We start from the raw sequence: 14120 nt of genomic DNA, 5'->3' as shown, positions 1-14120 counted from the left end.
CCCAGGATGATTTTGAACTGTGATCCTCTAGGTCTCAGTCTTCTGGCTTGTTATAATTAGAGGCATGAGCCACCTGCAGCCAGCTAAAGACTTCTTTTAAAAGATAATTTCCAGGGCTGGGAAGGTGGCTCAATGGTAGAGCGCTTGCCTTGCATGCATGAGGCCCTGGGTTCAATTCCTCGGCACCACATAAGCAAAAAGAAAAAAGCTGGAAGTGGCGCTGTGGTTCAAGTGGTAGAGCACAAGCCTTGAGCTGAAGAGCTGAGGGACAGCGCCCAGGCCCAGAGTTCAGGCCCCACGACTGGACCAAAAAAAAAAAAATTTTCAGAAGGACTAAAGTTAAAGATCTTAAGACACTTCTGGAAGTGAAGCAGAGCATAAGTATGGATAAAGTGCTTGTGAAATGTACCCTACCAGCGTCCAGCTGTAAAGGACCTTTGCGTGTGTGGCAGTACCAGGGCTTGAACTGAGGACAATTGGGCCAGCTCGTGACAGTGGCTTCTGGTAACACCTTGATAAACAGATTCCTGGGCTGGGAAGGTGGCTCAGTGGTAGAGCGCTTGCCTTGCATGCCTGAGGCCCTGGGTTCCATTCCTCTGCACCACATAAGCAAAAAGAAAAAAAGCCGGAAGTGGCGCTGTGGCTCAAGTGGTAGAGCGCTAGCCTTGAGCTGAAGAGCTGAGGGACAGCGCCCAGGCCCAGAGTTCAGGCCCCACGACCGGAACCCCTCCCCCCCCCAAAAAAAAAATTCCTTTCTTCAGGTCCACAGAGTCCTTGGGCCTGAAGTCATCTCATGTCTGCTCGTGGCTGAGGTCTTGGGTCCCACCAGAGCTCCTCATCCTCACCACCCTGGCTGGGGAACTCCACCACACACCCTCACCCCGGCCTGGCCCGGCCCGTCTCCAGCCAGCCACTTTGGAGTGGGGTTATGGAGAGGAGAGGTGTGACTCAGATGACGGGGAAGGGGAGCTGACAGGGTGGTGGAGGGTATGTGGGGGGTGAGGCAGATGGGGGGGGGGACAAGGGGACCTGAGGCGATGTGGGTGATAGCTTAATGCTCCAGAAACATCTGGCTATGGCGGCCCTCCCGCCCTGAACCCTAGCAGGCACTGGTTCCAAATGGCCCTTTCCTGCCCAGGCTGGCTTTGAACCCTGACCCTCAGGTCTCAGCCTCCAGAGTAGCTAGGATGACGGGCGGGAGCCACCGACACCTGGCGCTAATGGCCTTTTTATTAAAAATAAGCACTTCACAGTAAGATTCCAAGTCCTGTAAACACAGTGTCACCTTCGCTGGGTCACGGTCACCTCTGGCTGTTGTCAGGCAGGGGCTGTGAGCAGCGGACACTGCTGGCAGGTGACAGCAGGAGAGGTGGCAGCAATGGCGAGGAGCTCTCCGGGAGCTGCAGACCAGGGTCAGCCCCAGGAGCTGTCCGCGGTGCGCTGTCATGCACTGGCCTCCGCCCCGGCGGTACCTCTGCCCCTGCACACCACCGTGCATCTGCTAGGCCCAGCTGATGCAAAACTGCTGTCCCATGGACAGCGAGACAGGGATGGCCAGGAGCTGGAGACAAGAAAGCGCCAGCAGTTCCTAGGACAGCCAGACCTCAGGCCCTGGAGGCCGGCGTCCCCGGGGTGCCCCACCACAACCCGGCCACCCCCACTGGCACCTTGTAGAGACAAGGAGCCACCAGCACAGATCCCTCCACACAGCGCAGGACACAGGCCCACCCGTCCCAGGCCCTCACCCCACATGGGACCCAGACCCTGATCTCTTGCCTGGCTGCTGGGGCTGTAGGTGAAGTTGGAGACGGGGATGCCGTCGGCGAGGACCTGGTGGGGGGCTGTGGACACCCCCAGCACCACCACCCTGCTCAGCTGCAGGTCTGCGCCCTCCCTGCTCACGTGCACGGGCCGGCTCACGACCGTGTTCTGTCGCGCACAGGAGAGCGGTCGGTAAACAGCAGGGGTGGGAGCCCCCCACAGGGGCCGAGCACCACACAGCGGGGTGCCCCGACACCCACCCGGCGTTCCCCTCACCTGATCAGGGCAGGCCCACGCTACCCGCCTGGCCTGAGGACTGGTACTCACATTCTTGGCAGAGAAGCTGACCTCCGTGTAGGCCCCTGCCTCCAGCACCCCCAGGCTCTCCCCATCGTCCCAGAACAGCTCCCCACGGGCCTCGCCGCCAGCTGCCAGGGCCACAGCCAGGGCCATGGGCTGCTTGCGGGACTCGGTGGTTGTGAGGGCGGTGCCCTGCAGAGGGCGCACACGTGTCAGGCCCAGCCCAACGGAGACGCGGCTGGAACAGCTCTGACCCCTCTTTGGAAGGGCGGCTGCGGACACCTGTGGCCGAATGTGTGTTCGTCTTGGGACCTCCCTGGCCAAGACCAGCTGGACCGCCCCAAGTCTGTCCCTGCTGGTGCCACCCGTCCTTGGGGGCTGGGCCGGGCCGGGACATGTGCAGCATGTTGCCAGCCAGCTGGGATCCTTGCTCCCCCCTCACTGGCTCTGGTCCCCTTCCCAGTGGTCCCCAGAAAGCTGGCCCCAGGCCCTGCAGCGCCTGCCCAGCTACCTGTAAAGGCACGATGTACCCCGCCCGCAGGTGGACGTTGATGGTGTCCAGCGGGGCTGGCAGCGTCACCCACTGCCCCCGGCTGTGGATGGCAGGCCCGCCACGTGTTGACAGCGGAAGAGGGAGGCTGCCGAAGGTGTCTATTGGCACCTGGAAGGAATCACATGTCAAGGCTGGCGGCAGAGGCTCCCTGGTCACCTTTCTCCCAGGGCCCCTGTGGAGGCCCAGCAGACAAGCAGGTACAGCCTCGTGCGCAGGCTCAGGGCAGGGACCCACACACTTGGTGGGGCACAGGCCTGGGGCAGGCCAGGGAATGCCTAGCTTGGCTTGGCCTCAGCGAAGGCTGGGGGACGCTCACCAGATACCCACTGAGGCAGCAGTTTTCTCATCTGGAAAATGGTGGCACTGGTGGACAGATGCGTCTGCAGCGCCCAAGCCCAACACAGGGACAGACAGGCCGGATGCGCAAGGGAGCCTCTCTCCAGTCTCAAACCACAGGCCAGAGGGGCGCGGCGCCCTGCTTTACCCCGGGTTTTAGGGTGCCCAGGACTCACCGTCTGCAGGTCATACCACGTGCCCGATGGGAAGTAGCCTGTCACCTCGTCCTTCCCGGGGTCCAGCACAGGCGTGATGAGGAGGGCCTCCCCCCACAAGAGCTGGCGGTCCACCAGCCACGTGCCAGAGTCTGTGGGGAACCTTCGAGGAGGAGGGGCAGACAACTTCATCTCCAGGACGCCAGGGCAGGGCTGGGCCCCAAACAAGCCTGGCTCCGAGCCCAGGGCACACGCCGGGCTTCAGCAGGAAGGTGTGAAGGCAGCAGCCTTGGGCCTCTACCTTGCTAACTCATCTCTTGATTATCAAAGCAGCGCTCCACACTCCAGCTCACACACACGGAATGCAGAGTATCACTACCAGGAAACCTCTGCACCTCACAGCCACACCAGCCATTCTGAGCACCCCGCACATCTCCCACACGGCCTCCATGTGCATCTGGTGCTGCTCCTGGAGGCCCAGGGGTCTGCGTGCACCTCCGTGGCTGTCAGGCCATGTGGCTGCATGCCCGGTTGCTGGACAAAGATCTCAGCCTCTTGAGCAGCTAGGATTGCAGGCGTGAGCTGCCAGCACCTGGCTGGTCTCCTAGTGCATCCCACCGCCTCCCTTCCCTTCTGCTCTGAAGCTCAGAGCGTGCCCCTCCCCCTGCAGAGGTTACGCTCACTCCCAGTGGACTTTCCACAGCTGGATGTGGGCCACGTGACCACGTAGACCACTGGGAACTTAAGTCAGGGACAAGGAAAGGGAAGCGTTTTCTCTAAGAGCTAGCCAGGCCTGCCTGCTAGAGCTGCCCCTGCATGTGCTCCGGAAGCCGGTCCTCCCGGCTCGGGTTCGCTGCTCCCTGGTCCCCGTCCCACCTCCCACACCCCAAATGTGTCCCGAGTGGCGTGCTGGGGTGCGGGGGCACCGGGCCCCAGCGCAGCACTCGCGGCTCCTGACGCGTTCTCCGCCAGGGCTCACGGGGACCGTCACCCTCCCACCCAGGTCACTCACTCCAGGAAGAGAGGCCGGGCCACGGTGTCCCCGCGGACGTGGGCGCGGTGGAAGAGTGTGTAGAGGTGGGGCAGCAGTGCGTAGCGCAGGGCCAGGGCCTTCCTCATAGCCCGCTGGGCCGGCGGGCTGAACCTGTACGGCTCCTGGGGCTGCGCGGGGCGGAGCACAGGCAGCGCCGTCGGGCTGGGGCGATGCACACACCGTGGCTCCAGGCACCAGGCTGTCCGCCCCGGCCACCCAGCGTGGCAGGACTTGAGGCGGGGCAGGATGTCCGGCGGGTGGGCCCCCTACCTGGCTGAGCAGGTCATTGTGGTTCCGCATGAAGGGGTAGAAGGCGCCCAGCTGGGTCCAGCGCACGCACAGCTCCTCCGAGGTATTGCCCAGGAAGCCGCAGATGTCCGCGCCGACCAGGGGCACCCCCAGCAGGCTAAACTGCAGGATTTCTGGAAGGACAGAGGCGGACGGGCCTGACAGGCCTGTGGGGTGCATTGGAGAAAGGGGGTCCCTCCTCCGGCTTCTGCATCTTCGGCCACAATTCAGACCCCAGTGTGGGCGGAGCGGTGTTCCCAGAAAGTGGGGTCCTGGGACCTAGGATATGTGGCGGGTGTTTCCAAAAGCCAAGGCGGCAGTGGAAGCCCTCAGGGCTGGCCTGGCCCACAGACCTGGCCCACGGGACAGACATGCTGCCAACAGAGCCCGCCCTGGGAGAAGCCCCCCGGACGAAGCACGTGCCGTCGGAGGCAGCGCTGTGATCACGGGCAGAGGCTGGGCCTGGACGACACAGCGAGAAGCCAGGATGCCAAGAGCCCAGGCGCCCTGAGCTGTGCTGCGGCGGGCGCAGCCCGGTCCTCTCAGTGGGGAGGAGGACCCCCTGCTGGGCCCAGCTGGCCGGCCAGGCCACAGCCTGGGGCATGAATGGGCCCCGCAGGCCAAGGAGTGCGTGGGCTCGAGGTCTGGTCTGCTCACGAGGGCTGGGGCCAGCTCCTAGCCACCCTGCGCTGGCCCTGCTCGCTCGATGTCTCCCCAAAACAAGAACCCCGCACACTGGAGCCGACCCTGGGCCCTGGGGCTCCCCTCTGGGTTCAGCTGACCCTGACAGCACAGGAGCCCGGCTCAGGAACGGTCGGCTCGCACACAAACGGAAACCAAGGCAGGCCAGGAAGCCCAGCGCCATCTCCCAAGGCCTTCAGGCCTGGCCACGCCGCAGGGCCTGCCCTGGGCGGGACACGGTGTACCAGCGGCAGGAGACCGGCCCCTCCCGGAACGGGCTCTCTCCTCTCCAGAGCTCAGCTAGGCAGGCCCCAGCCACGACTGTTGGTCTTCAAACATCTCACCCAAAATCAAGTCTCTTCTGGCTTCCCTCACCCCTCACAGCAGCCTTCACAGCACCCCGCCAACTTTCTAGGGCTCTGAGCCACTTCTGGGCAGCAGGGGTCAACTGCATCAACGTGCTAGGGACCCACGTGGACCGCCTCTTTGCCACGTGGGGTTGGGCATAGTGCCTGAGGGCAGGGCGCTTGTGGCAGAGCTTGGACCACGTTTCCTGCAGCTCAAAGTGTGGTCACAGGGGGCGGGAACCTGACGCCTCTTAGCGTAATGGCCAGGATGAGCCGGAGGCAGGGGCGGTGGGCAGAGAGGTGCCACAGGCACAGCCGGCGCAGGAAGCAGGCAAACGCGGTGCACAGGGACCGCAGGCCTCATGCCGCTCGTGGCCTGGTGGTGAGCCCCCACGCGCTCGGAGCCGTCCGAGCCCAGACCCAGCTTTGCATGGATGCTCTCCATGGCCCCCATCCCAGCCTCTTCCCGAGTCACGCTCACCTGGCACAGAGTAGGCCAGCTGCTCCCAGCTGCTCCACACGTCCCCCGTCCAGTGGCCTGCATAGTGGCCATGGCCGGAGAATGTCGAGCGGGAGATCACAAAGGATCGCGTGCCTCGAACCTTCTCCAGGGCCCTGGGTGGGACGGAGCTGTGTGGAGCCGTGTCCCCCAGTACCCCACACCTGGCAACAGCAGGGCAGCATGGGGGGTGGGGGGAGAGGCCTCCGCCATCTACAGGGCGGTCCGCTCTGTGCCAGCCCCCTAAGGCGTCTTCAGGGGAGCCCTGCCCCAGCCTGCGGGCAGCAGGCACGCAGTCGGGGGAGCTGGGGTTACTGTGGGGTAGGGGAGGTGGCCGCGGGTGGGCTGGTCCTCCCAGCAGCCCAGGCCAGGGCGTGAGGTGAGGAGCGGGCGGCGGGCTCACCTGCTGGAGGCGATGGCCTCGGTCAGGCCATACAGGTTGTGGAGGTTGTAGTGCGTGGACAGGAACTGCAAGCTGGAGGCACAGATGGTGGCCGCCTGCAGGGTCCCACCAACCACTCCTGGAAGACAGGTGCCGGTTTCCATGGCGCCGCCTCCTCGGGGTCCACAGTGCCTTCCCACCCTCCCCTTCCATTCGGCGCGGGGCACGGGGCGGGCAGAGAGCTCACCGGGCACATAGGGTGGGTTTTCCAGAGTGTTGTCAGGGCAGCCGTGCTCAGAGCCCCTCACGAAGTTGGAGGGCTCATTCATGTCCTGGGAGGGAGGGTCAGGCAGCGCGGGATTGGGCTGGTGCCGGAGATGGGGGTGGGGTGGCACCCAGGGCACGGGCCGCACTTACAATCCACATGCCATCGAAGGGCACCTGGGCATGGAACTCGGCCACCATGTCCTGCCACCAGTTGAGGGTCTCAGGGTTGGTGAAATCAGGGAAGGCGGTGGACCCAGGCCATACCTGAGCACGAGACACCAGAGGGAAGGCCCTGGGCATCTCGGCTGCTAGCCGAGCAGCTGCCCCCTCTTCCTCACTGCAGACCCAAGGCCAGCCTCGGGGGACAGTGCCCCAGTGGAGGCGCCAGAGGGGCCTCAGCCCGGGGACAGGCAGGGCCGCGGCCTGCACAGCCGTCTGGGTGGGAGGCGGATGGGCTCGTAACCGGAGGAGATGGCTGGGTCTCTGTGGGGGCCTCCCAAGAGGGGAAGGGGGACAGAAGGACCCCCAGAGCTCTCTCAGGATCTGCCTGGGTCATGCCAGGGCTGAGCCCCGCTGCCCAGGAAGCCGAGACAGAAGAATTCCAGGGGGCGTCCTCGTCTGGAACCTCCCACCCCCAGCTGGACCCCCAGCCGCTTCCCACTGGCCAGAGGCCCGCCGAGCCCACCTTCCCGATCAGCGGCTGCCCGGTGGCGTTGGTGACGAACACCCCTCTCCGTAGACCCTCGTCGTAGGGCCGGTAGCTCCCAGCAGGGCTGTCGCTGCTGATGGCAGGATCCTGCGGGTGCGGCATACCGTGAGCGGGACCAGGATGTAGCAGGGCCCAGGCCTGCGTGTGGAGTGCACCCCGTCTGGGAGACCCCCAGGAAGAGACCGGCTAGCTTTGCCTCTCCTCTAAGGCTTTGGGGACCAGGGGGACCATTTACGCTTGATAGTGCTTTTAATGCACAGTGAAAACAAAAGGCCTGCGTTGCTCTCTCTGCTGAGCACCCCTGCTGCCTGCGGCCCGGTCCTCCGACAGGACGGGCCTCTGCTGAACTGGGTGGGTCTCTGTGGCTGTGCTGGTCGGTCTCCTGAGCACCCCAAGAGAGCAGCTCCACCAGCCCTGAGCCGAACTCCCCTGGCTGTGGGGCTGACTCGGGCCGGGCTGGCGTGGCACTGGCTGCTCTATCCTGCCTTCTTCCAAGGCTGAGTCGGCCTGAGGGAGAGGTGGGTCAGGCACACGCAGGCCGCCCACATCCAGCGCCCCAGCAATCCCCACAACTGAGTGACATCACTTATGACACCTCCTGCCCCAGATGAGATGTCGCTGGGCTGCAGAGACCAAGTCTGTCACCTTCCCAATGTCCCTCAATATTCAAAGGCCCAGCAGGACAGGAAGAAGCTGCACCGAGGGGCCGCTGGCCCTGGATGACCCCACAAAGCAGCCCGGGACAGGACACTCACCACGATCATCACGTACCGCCGGCCGCCCTGGTGCAGCTCCTGAACTGTGTCCGGGAAGTCTGCGAACCCTTCCTTGTTGAAGGTAAAGTCCCTGCGGGCATCCATGTAGTCCAGGTCATTCCACTGCACATCCTGCAGCCAGACACAGAGGCTCAGGCCCCGGGGCCACGCCCTACTGCCACCCACCAGAAGCAGGGGGAGCCCCACAGAGGCTGGGCCCCGGTGTGTGCCCTGGCCCCAGCCACCACTCACCAGGGGGAAGCGAGCCTGGGTCATGTTCTCCACCACCTGGCGGAGGATGGCGGTGGAGGAGTAGCCCCAGCGGCAGAGATGGAAGCCCAGGCCCCAGTACGGAGGCATGAACGGGAAGCCTGCGGGCGACACTGCTGGTGAGCGGGCGTGGAGGGCGGGGGGGGGGGGGGGGGGAGGGGTGCTGGGAGCAGAAAGGGGGGACTGGGGGCAGGTGTTGAGGGTGGGGGCCTTTACCCACGACATCCAGGTACTGCTGCACCACACTCTTGGGCTCTGGCCCGAGGAAGACGTACAGATCCAGGATCCCTCCTGTGGACCTCCAGGTGAGGGCTGGGCTGGGCTGCAGGACCACGTCTGGAGGGGGGAGGGGGATGGCCTGGGTCAGGGACAAATACCCCACCCCAGGGGCCCAGGCACCCCACAGACACAAGCCACAGCTAGAGTGTGGCTCTTCTCAGAGAAAGCCCAGGATGGCGGTGGGGGAGGGCAGGGGGCGGCACACCGAGCCTGCCTCACCAGGGGCAGAAGGGCCCGGGGCGGACGCCAGGGCCTGGCGGCACCCACTTGGAGCAATAAGAGCAGAGCCGGGGAGGCCGCGGCCCCCGGCCTCACTTCTCGGAGCTGTCTCTCCCGGGAGGGACGGGGCGCGGGGCTCACCCATGGCGTTGCTGTTCAGCAGGAAGACCCCGTGCGCGGAGCCGCCGTCCTCGAGGACCATGTAGAAGGGGTGCGAGCCGTAGAGGTTGGCTCCGGGCTAGGGCACACGGAGATGGTGCTTTAGTCCCAGGACCCTGGAGGCCACGTGGCCACCCGCCACTCCTCCCGTACTGTGGGCGCCAGGTCCCGGTTCCAGAGGGTAACCCGGCTCCAGTCAGTGCTGAGCATCAGGGGGCTGAGGCGCTCGCCAAGGCCCGTGACGGAGCGGGAGGCCAGCGAAGTGGACAGGTGCAGGAACTGGTCAGCAAAGATCAGGGGGGCCACCGTCGTGTTCAGCCTGCAGGAGAGACCAGGCTCCCTCGAACCCACGCCGCAAGAGCCAGATGGGCCCAGCAGAGGGGAGGCCTGCAGAAGGCTGACTGCAGCCCTCAGCCACGGCCAGTGCAGAGAGCCGCCGAGGCCCGGGTCTCAGGGCTGGGCAAGGCCCTCAAGGTGGACAGAGGACAGCAGTGGTGCCCATGTGGGGCCGTGTCAGGGGACACAAGGCCGAGTGACCGCTGCCTGGCCCAAGGCCCCAGCTTTGTCCCAGCGAGCTCGCCGTCCCTCGGCCCTGTCTCCACACGGCTCCGTGGCGCAGCGAGGGCCGGCTGCTGAGGCAGGAGCTGGTAACTGTGGCTAGCCCCACAACCCGACACATATTTGATAAAGGCACGGCAAGGCCGGGCAGGCGCACGCCTCCTGCATGCAGAGCCACTCCAGCCTGGACCTCGCCTTGGCTACCGCTGGTGGCTCTGGGGGAGGCCATCCTGGGCACCACCAGGCTGGGTAGCATGGGTACCATGCTGCCATGGACACCTGACCAGCTCCAGACACCGCCTCAAGGCTCCTGGGGGACTAGGGCCCCGAGAGGCCTCGGGCTAGGAGACTGGAGAGGCTTCTGTGAAGAAGGGGCTGCTGTACCACACCCAGCAGAATCCCAAGCTGACAGCCAGGGAGCTCCCACAGGTGCTATTGGTGGAGGGGGGATGGTCAAAGCGATGGACCAGAGCGAGGACAATGCTGGCCAGCTCACAGGTGGTCTGCGCCCTCTAGGAAGTTCTGCCCACCCAGAGCGGAGACACAGGAACCTGACTCACAGCACCCGGCCATCGGACTTCCTGCGCACAACCACCCCGAAGGGCTCTTCCCAGAACTCCACGCTGTAGAGCGGGGACGGCGCCCGGCTGTGGACATGTGGCGTCTCCAGGGGCACCTCATAGCGCTTGCTGGAGGGGTCTTTGATCTAGAAGAGAGAAGGTGGCATCTGAGGCCGCACAGGTGGTGTCTGCCTCTCCCCTTCACTTACCAGACACAAGGCTGCAGGAAGGTGGCATTGAGCTAACCCCCCACAAGGTTTTCTTTCTTAGGATTTGAACCCAGGGCCTCCAGCTTGCTAGTCAGGTAACAAAACCCTTGAACCATACCACAGCCCTGTATGTTTTATTGTTGTTTTTGTTTTTTTGTCGGTTGTGGGGCTTGAAGCCTGGGCCTGGGCGCTGTCCCTCAGCTCTTCAGCTCAAGGCTAGCACTCTACCACTTGAGCTACAGAGCCACTTCCGGTTTTCTGGTGGTTTATTGGAGATAAGAGTTTCACGGACTTTCCTGCCTGGGCTGGCTTTGAACCGTGATCCTCAGATCTCAGCCTCCTGAGTAGCTAGGATGACAGGCGTGAGCCACTGGCGCCCAGCCCCTGTATGCCTTATATAAATAGGTCCCTAAAATACACAGGACATCCTGCATTAATTGTTTAAGTCAACCAGGTGCAGGTGGCTCATGCCTGTAATCCTACATACTTTAAAAGGCCAAGAGCTAAGGATCATGGTTTGAAGCCGATCTGGGTAGAAAAATTCATGAGACTCTTATCTTCAATTAATCAGTGAAGAACCAGAAGTGGAGGTATGGCTCAATTGCTAGAGCACCAGCCTTCAATGAAAAAGCTTAGGGACAGCACTCAGGCCTTGAGTTAAGCCCCAGGACAAGCACACACGCACACACGCACACACACACACATAAAGCAGGTGCTGGTGGCTCATGTGCAATCCTAGCAATTCAGGAGGCTGAGATCTGGATTGTGATTTGAAGCCAGCCCAGGCAGAAAGTTTGTGAGACTCTTATCTCCAAAAAGACACAAGTGGAGCTGTGGCTCAAGTAGTAGAGCGCTACCCTTAGGCACAAAAGCTCAGAGATGGTGCCCAAGCCCAGCACACACACAAAAAGGGGGGGGGCATAAAAATCACTTCTCTGTAGCTATGGGGTGCTGCAGGCACGGTGAACACAGCAGAGAATTGAGCAAAAGGAAGTCTGTCTGAGTGGTGAGCAGTCACGGCCTGCAGCACACTCCCCTGCGGATGCCTGACCCCTGGGTGGCCTGTACCCGTCACCATGCGAGTCCTCTGCTCCACAGGCTCCACCCTGCCCACCTCTGGGCTCCCAGTCGGGGCACAGCACACAGCAGGACCGCAAGAGGATGCGTGTGTTCCCCTCCTCGCTCGCACCCTGTCTCTCTACACACCGTGAGGCGCAGGCGGGCGTCGGTCTCCATCAGCACGTCCAGCTGTAGGACCAGGATGTCCTTTGGGAGGAAGGTGGGCGTGCCCCGGACCAGCGCGGCTGTGTAGCCTGTCTCTGAGGGCCTCAGGCCCTTCAGCCGGTAGCTGGGGTAGCTGGGGGGGAAGAAGCACCAGGGCTGCCCCCTCAGGGGCTCCCGGGGGCCCGGCTGTGTCGGCTGTGTCGGGGCGTAGCAGCAGCCACGGGCCTCGCACTCGTTCTGCGTGATGGCCCTGTCTGGGGCGCAGTCGAAGCGGTTGTTCGGGGGCACGTCGCACTGTGTGGGTGCCGCCCAGCGCTGGCCAGGGCGCTGCTGGGTGTGCTGGGGCCCCGGCCCGCCCGCTCCGTGCTGCTGAGCTCCAGGAGTCGCCTCCAGTCCTCCAGAGGGGCCACACGGCTCTTGGGGAACCACCAGGACGTCACGCAGCAGGACGTGCACCAGGAGGGCGGCTGCGGCCAAGGAGAGGAAGGCGCAGACCCCCACCAGTGGGTGGGGGCGGGGGGGCCGCCTCACACCCATGGTGGTGCAGGCTGCCCCGTGCCGCGGGCAGAGTCTGGAGGCCTGTGGAGAGACGGAGGCCCAGTCACAGGGAGGAAGGCCATTCCCACGGGGCGTCCATGCAGTGACCTGTTGCAGAGCCAGGAGGTGGAAGGAGGTCAGTCAGGGGACACTTCCTTCCAGGGTGCGGGTGAGGAACCAGGGCAGGTGACAATGGAGACTGGCCAGGGGCGGAGGGGGACGCTGCAGACAGTGAGGAAGCACGGAGCAGACTTCCAGACAGGGAGCAGACTGGGCAGACTGCCCGACAGGGAAGGCAGCCACACCTGACAAGGAAACAAGCTCTATCCACAGGCGTCTGAGCCCCACTTCTGCAGATAAGGGGGACCCAGGTTAGGAAGGCCTGGCTAGTGAGGTGTCCTTGGAGTAAGCTCTGTCCTTTGGGAAACCTGCTGCCTCCCCGGGCCCCTTTCCTGTGGACAGGCACAGACACACCGCCGTGAAGCCTTGGCCACGGCAGCAAGAGCCATCATAGAGAAATGACCACGAGACAAGAGACCAAGGCCCTGCCCCCAACCACTTGCTAAGAGCTCCCCCTCCCCCGTCATCTCTGTGGCACGTAGAAGAAACACGTTCTATTATATACTATACCAGGGGCTCACAGAGACAGAGGTAACAATGAGGACCCAGAGTTCAGAATCTGGTGGCAAGATGGAGATCGCTCACCTGCTCATCTGTGTGCCTAACTTTCTATCAAGCCACTGTGTTAGTCTAGCTCCAGGGAAGTACAGTGGTACCATCACAAGATAAACACATGGGGATCTTATTCGAGGCCTTACTGTTAAAACAGTGGGGTAGAGCCAGGGGCCTGTGGCTCATGCCTGTAATCGTACTCAGGAGGCTGAGATCTGAGGATCGTGGTTCAAAGCCAGCCTGGGCAGGAAAGTTGTGTGAGCCTTACCTCCCGATTAACCACCAGAAAACTGGAAATGGCGCTGTGGCTCAAGTGGTAGAGCACTCGCCTTGAGCTGAAGAGCTGAGGGACAGCGCCCAGGCCCAGAGTTCAGGCCCCAGGACTGGGCCAAAAATAAAAATAAATAAAAATATCAGGGCAGGTGCGGAGTGGCGGTGACTCACGCCTGGAATCCTAGATACCTGAGAGGCTGAGACTGGAGGATTGCGGTTTGAAGCCAGTGGGGCAGAAAACTCCACGAGATTCTGTCTCCAGTTAACCAAAATGCCAGACTGGAGGCGTGGCTCAAACCCAATTATGAGAAAGCAAGGAAATGGGAAGTGCGAGGGCCCGAGGTGACTCCCCGGTACCGGCGCGCACGCGCACAAGCACACGCACGCACGCACGCACGCGCACGAGGCGGGATGCGCAGAGCCGGGGCCCTGTCGGCCGGGCGGGCGGTGGGGTCTGCCGGGGGCGCAGGCCTCACTCCCGCGGCCTCGCGCGGCCGCTCTTCACTGGGGACCTGACCCGGTGGCCGAGGGGGCAGAGCATCCGGGGACCCGGCCCCTCACCACATGGCGCAGGCGCGCGGGGGGGGGGGCCTCCACACCCGCCGGGTCCGGGCCGCACCCCGCAGCAGAGGCGGCCCCGCGGCCGGGCCGGGCCTGGCGGGGAGCGCGCGCCCGTCGCCACTGCGGGGAGAAGGTTCTGGAATACTGGAGCGGGCAGGCCGGGCCGCGCGCGGGCCCTGGCGCTCCGGCCGTCCCCACCCGGCCTCGGCTCCTCCCGCCCCAAGGGCACGGCCCCCCCTGCTGCCCGACACGGCGCCCTGGCCCCGGGCCGCAGCCCACGAGGACGCCGCGGACACGGAGGGGACGGGCGCCCGCTCCGCGCCTGCGCACAGCGGCGCGGGACCTCCGCTCACCTGCGCTCACCCCCGCGCGGCTGACGCGCCGCGGCCGGCGGCCCGGGTCACGTGGTCGGTGGGCGTGGCCCCGCGTCCCCGCCCGCGCAGGCGCCTGAGTCGGGACGCGGGGCGGTGCCCGGCCGCACCCCGCGTACGGGCGTGGCGCCCGCAGACCCGGCCCGAGCCGGGGCGCCGCCC

At 64.2% G+C, this 14120-nt stretch overlaps 1 protein-coding gene across 1 annotated transcript; it reads right to left on the bottom strand.

The window, feature by feature from the left end:
* Window positions 1-1209: 1209 nt before the first annotated feature.
* Window positions 1210-13993, bottom strand: Gaa (alpha glucosidase). The gene is made up of 20 exons (XM_070031588.1): window positions 13941-13993; window positions 11527-12123; window positions 10112-10257; window positions 9147-9312; window positions 8976-9072; window positions 8553-8672; window positions 8319-8437; window positions 8067-8198; window positions 7288-7398; window positions 6753-6866; window positions 6583-6667; window positions 6357-6474; window positions 5936-6069; window positions 4409-4560; window positions 4118-4266; window positions 3127-3268; window positions 2573-2722; window positions 2089-2253; window positions 1777-1929; window positions 1210-1561 (listed from the first exon to the last, which is right to left on the bottom strand). The coding sequence occupies exons 2-20, from the start codon at window positions 12079-12081 to the stop codon at window positions 1502-1504; spliced, it is 2868 nt and encodes a 955-aa protein (XP_069887689.1). The 5' UTR covers window positions 12082-12123; window positions 13941-13993; the 3' UTR covers window positions 1210-1501.
* Window positions 13994-14120: the final 127 nt, after the last annotated feature.

This window comes from Dipodomys merriami, unplaced genomic scaffold (assembly GCF_024711535.1).
Source record: "Dipodomys merriami isolate MVZ:Mamm:240054 unplaced genomic scaffold, mDipMer1.0.p SCAF_202, whole genome shotgun sequence".
NCBI lineage: Eukaryota > Metazoa > Chordata > Mammalia > Rodentia > Heteromyidae > Dipodomys > Dipodomys merriami.
The sequence above is the reverse complement of the archived record's forward strand: the minus strand, read 5'-3'. Positions and strand labels throughout refer to the sequence as shown.

What these genes read in the sequence shown, in the direction of transcription:
- Gaa (XM_070031588.1), bottom strand. Translation starts at nt 12,081, where the DNA reads ATGGGTGTGAGGCGGCCCCCCCGCCCCCACCCACTGGTGGGGGTCTGC. An exon ending in GGTACATCGTGCCTTTACAG is followed by an intron (nt 2,254 to 2,572) that starts GTAGCTGGGCAG and finishes CGCCCTCTGCAG; the next exon opens with GGCACCGCCCTCACAACCAC. An exon ending in TCAGCTTCTCTGCCAAGAAT is followed by an intron (nt 1,930 to 2,088) that starts GTGAGTACCAGT and finishes TGTGCGCGACAG; the next exon opens with AACACGGTCGTGAGCCGGCC.